General features: G+C 33.5%; 1 protein-coding gene across 1 annotated transcript in view; it reads left to right on the forward strand.

The window, feature by feature from the left end:
• LOC103583185 (serine/threonine-protein phosphatase 4 regulatory subunit 3-like) overlaps positions 1-765 on the forward strand; it is a 3,965-nt gene extending 3,200 nt beyond the window's left edge. The window contains 1 exon segment of the mRNA XM_008564571.1: positions 700-765. Within this exon segment, the coding sequence (XP_008562793.1) occupies positions 700-765 (66 nt within the window).
• The last annotated feature ends 650 nt before the right edge of the window (positions 766-1,415 follow it).

The following is a 1,415-nucleotide window of genomic DNA, read 5'->3' on the forward strand; positions in this document are numbered from 1 at the left end:
TGTTGATAATGGAACAAGGAGCCCAAAATGTAGCAGCGTAGTTCGGTTAGTGGATTATCCAGATGATGATGATGAAGAAGAAGATAAAGCAGAAGAAACATCCCCCAGGGAAAGACCTTATCTCAGCAAGTAAAACCTTTATGGAAGACCCTCAACATGTGCTTCCACTAAAATTCTATTAATTTCAAGGACCTGAAAAGTCTGATTCCAAAAGCTTTCTTGTGTGAGATATACAATAGCATATATGATGAGCTTAAGAGGGTTCAATTCTGTTAAAAAGAAGACTTTCCATAACCTTAAAAAAAAAAAAAAGTAACCAGACTTGCTGGATAACTTGTTAGCAAGAAAGTCTTAGTTTGCGGGGAAACACAGGCTTCTAAAGTAATATTAATGTAGTTTTGTTTCAGGCGTTTATATTAGAAACAACTGCGCCAGTTCTTGCAAAGTCTACTTGCACAAAGGTTCTAGCCATGGGGTTCTTCCCTTCAGTTGCCTTTTTGAAATAAACGTTTATGTTTATATGGAAAACAAGTCAACTACAATAAAAAATAAAGTTATGCTGCCCAGAGCTTTCTGCAAACATTTAACAAAAATTCAGCCTGATAGATAGAGGGAAGTAACTTCCAGAGTATATTTCCATGAATAAAAAAAGCAAGCTGGATTCAAAGTGTGCACTTGTTGATCCAATTCTTTTCCTAGACAAGAGATGGCAAGGAACAGTTTGGTAGTATTCCCACAGGGTTTTCTCTAGGACCATGGGAGTGAGTAGAACTGAGTACTTTTAACTGCCTAGATTGTGAAAGATAATTTTAAGTCATTTCCTGATTCATTAATGAAATTTATCGTTCTTCCTAGACCAGAGGTAAAAGGTAAAGTGTAATTTATAAGGACTAACAGACAAAAAAAAAAAAAAAAAAACAGTGCTGAATGAAGCAGCATTTCATATCTAAAAGCCATTTTGGGCCAAGAAAAAGTTACTTAAGTGTCAAAGTCAGNATTCATTAATGAAATTTATCGTTCTTTCTAGACCAGAGGTAAGAGTTAAAGTGTAATTTATGAAGACTAACAGACAAAAACAAACAAACAAACAAAAAAAACAGTGCTGAATGAAATAGCATTTCATATCTAAAAGCCATTTTGGGCCAAGAAAAAGTTACTTAAGTGTCAAAGTCAGCATACTGCACGTGAAGTTTTTTTCTGTAAATAAATAAATGTATACTATAAAAAATACTTTATTAAAGAGTGTATGCAGATGAATCTCTAAAAATTAGTTGTAGCAAAGTGTTAACAGGATTTATTTCTAGAGGAACAAGTTAACTTATTCTATTTTTCCTGGAATTTCTTAAACTGAAAAGCAGTTTCTCGTGTTTTGAAGATTTCAGAGTTAATGTTAGTTTGTGCTGTGTAGATAGAAA

The sequence above is a fragment of the Galeopterus variegatus genome, unplaced genomic scaffold (assembly GCF_000696425.1).
Source record: "Galeopterus variegatus unplaced genomic scaffold, G_variegatus-3.0.2 Scaffold20407, whole genome shotgun sequence".
NCBI classification, from domain to species: domain Eukaryota; kingdom Metazoa; phylum Chordata; class Mammalia; order Dermoptera; family Cynocephalidae; genus Galeopterus; species Galeopterus variegatus.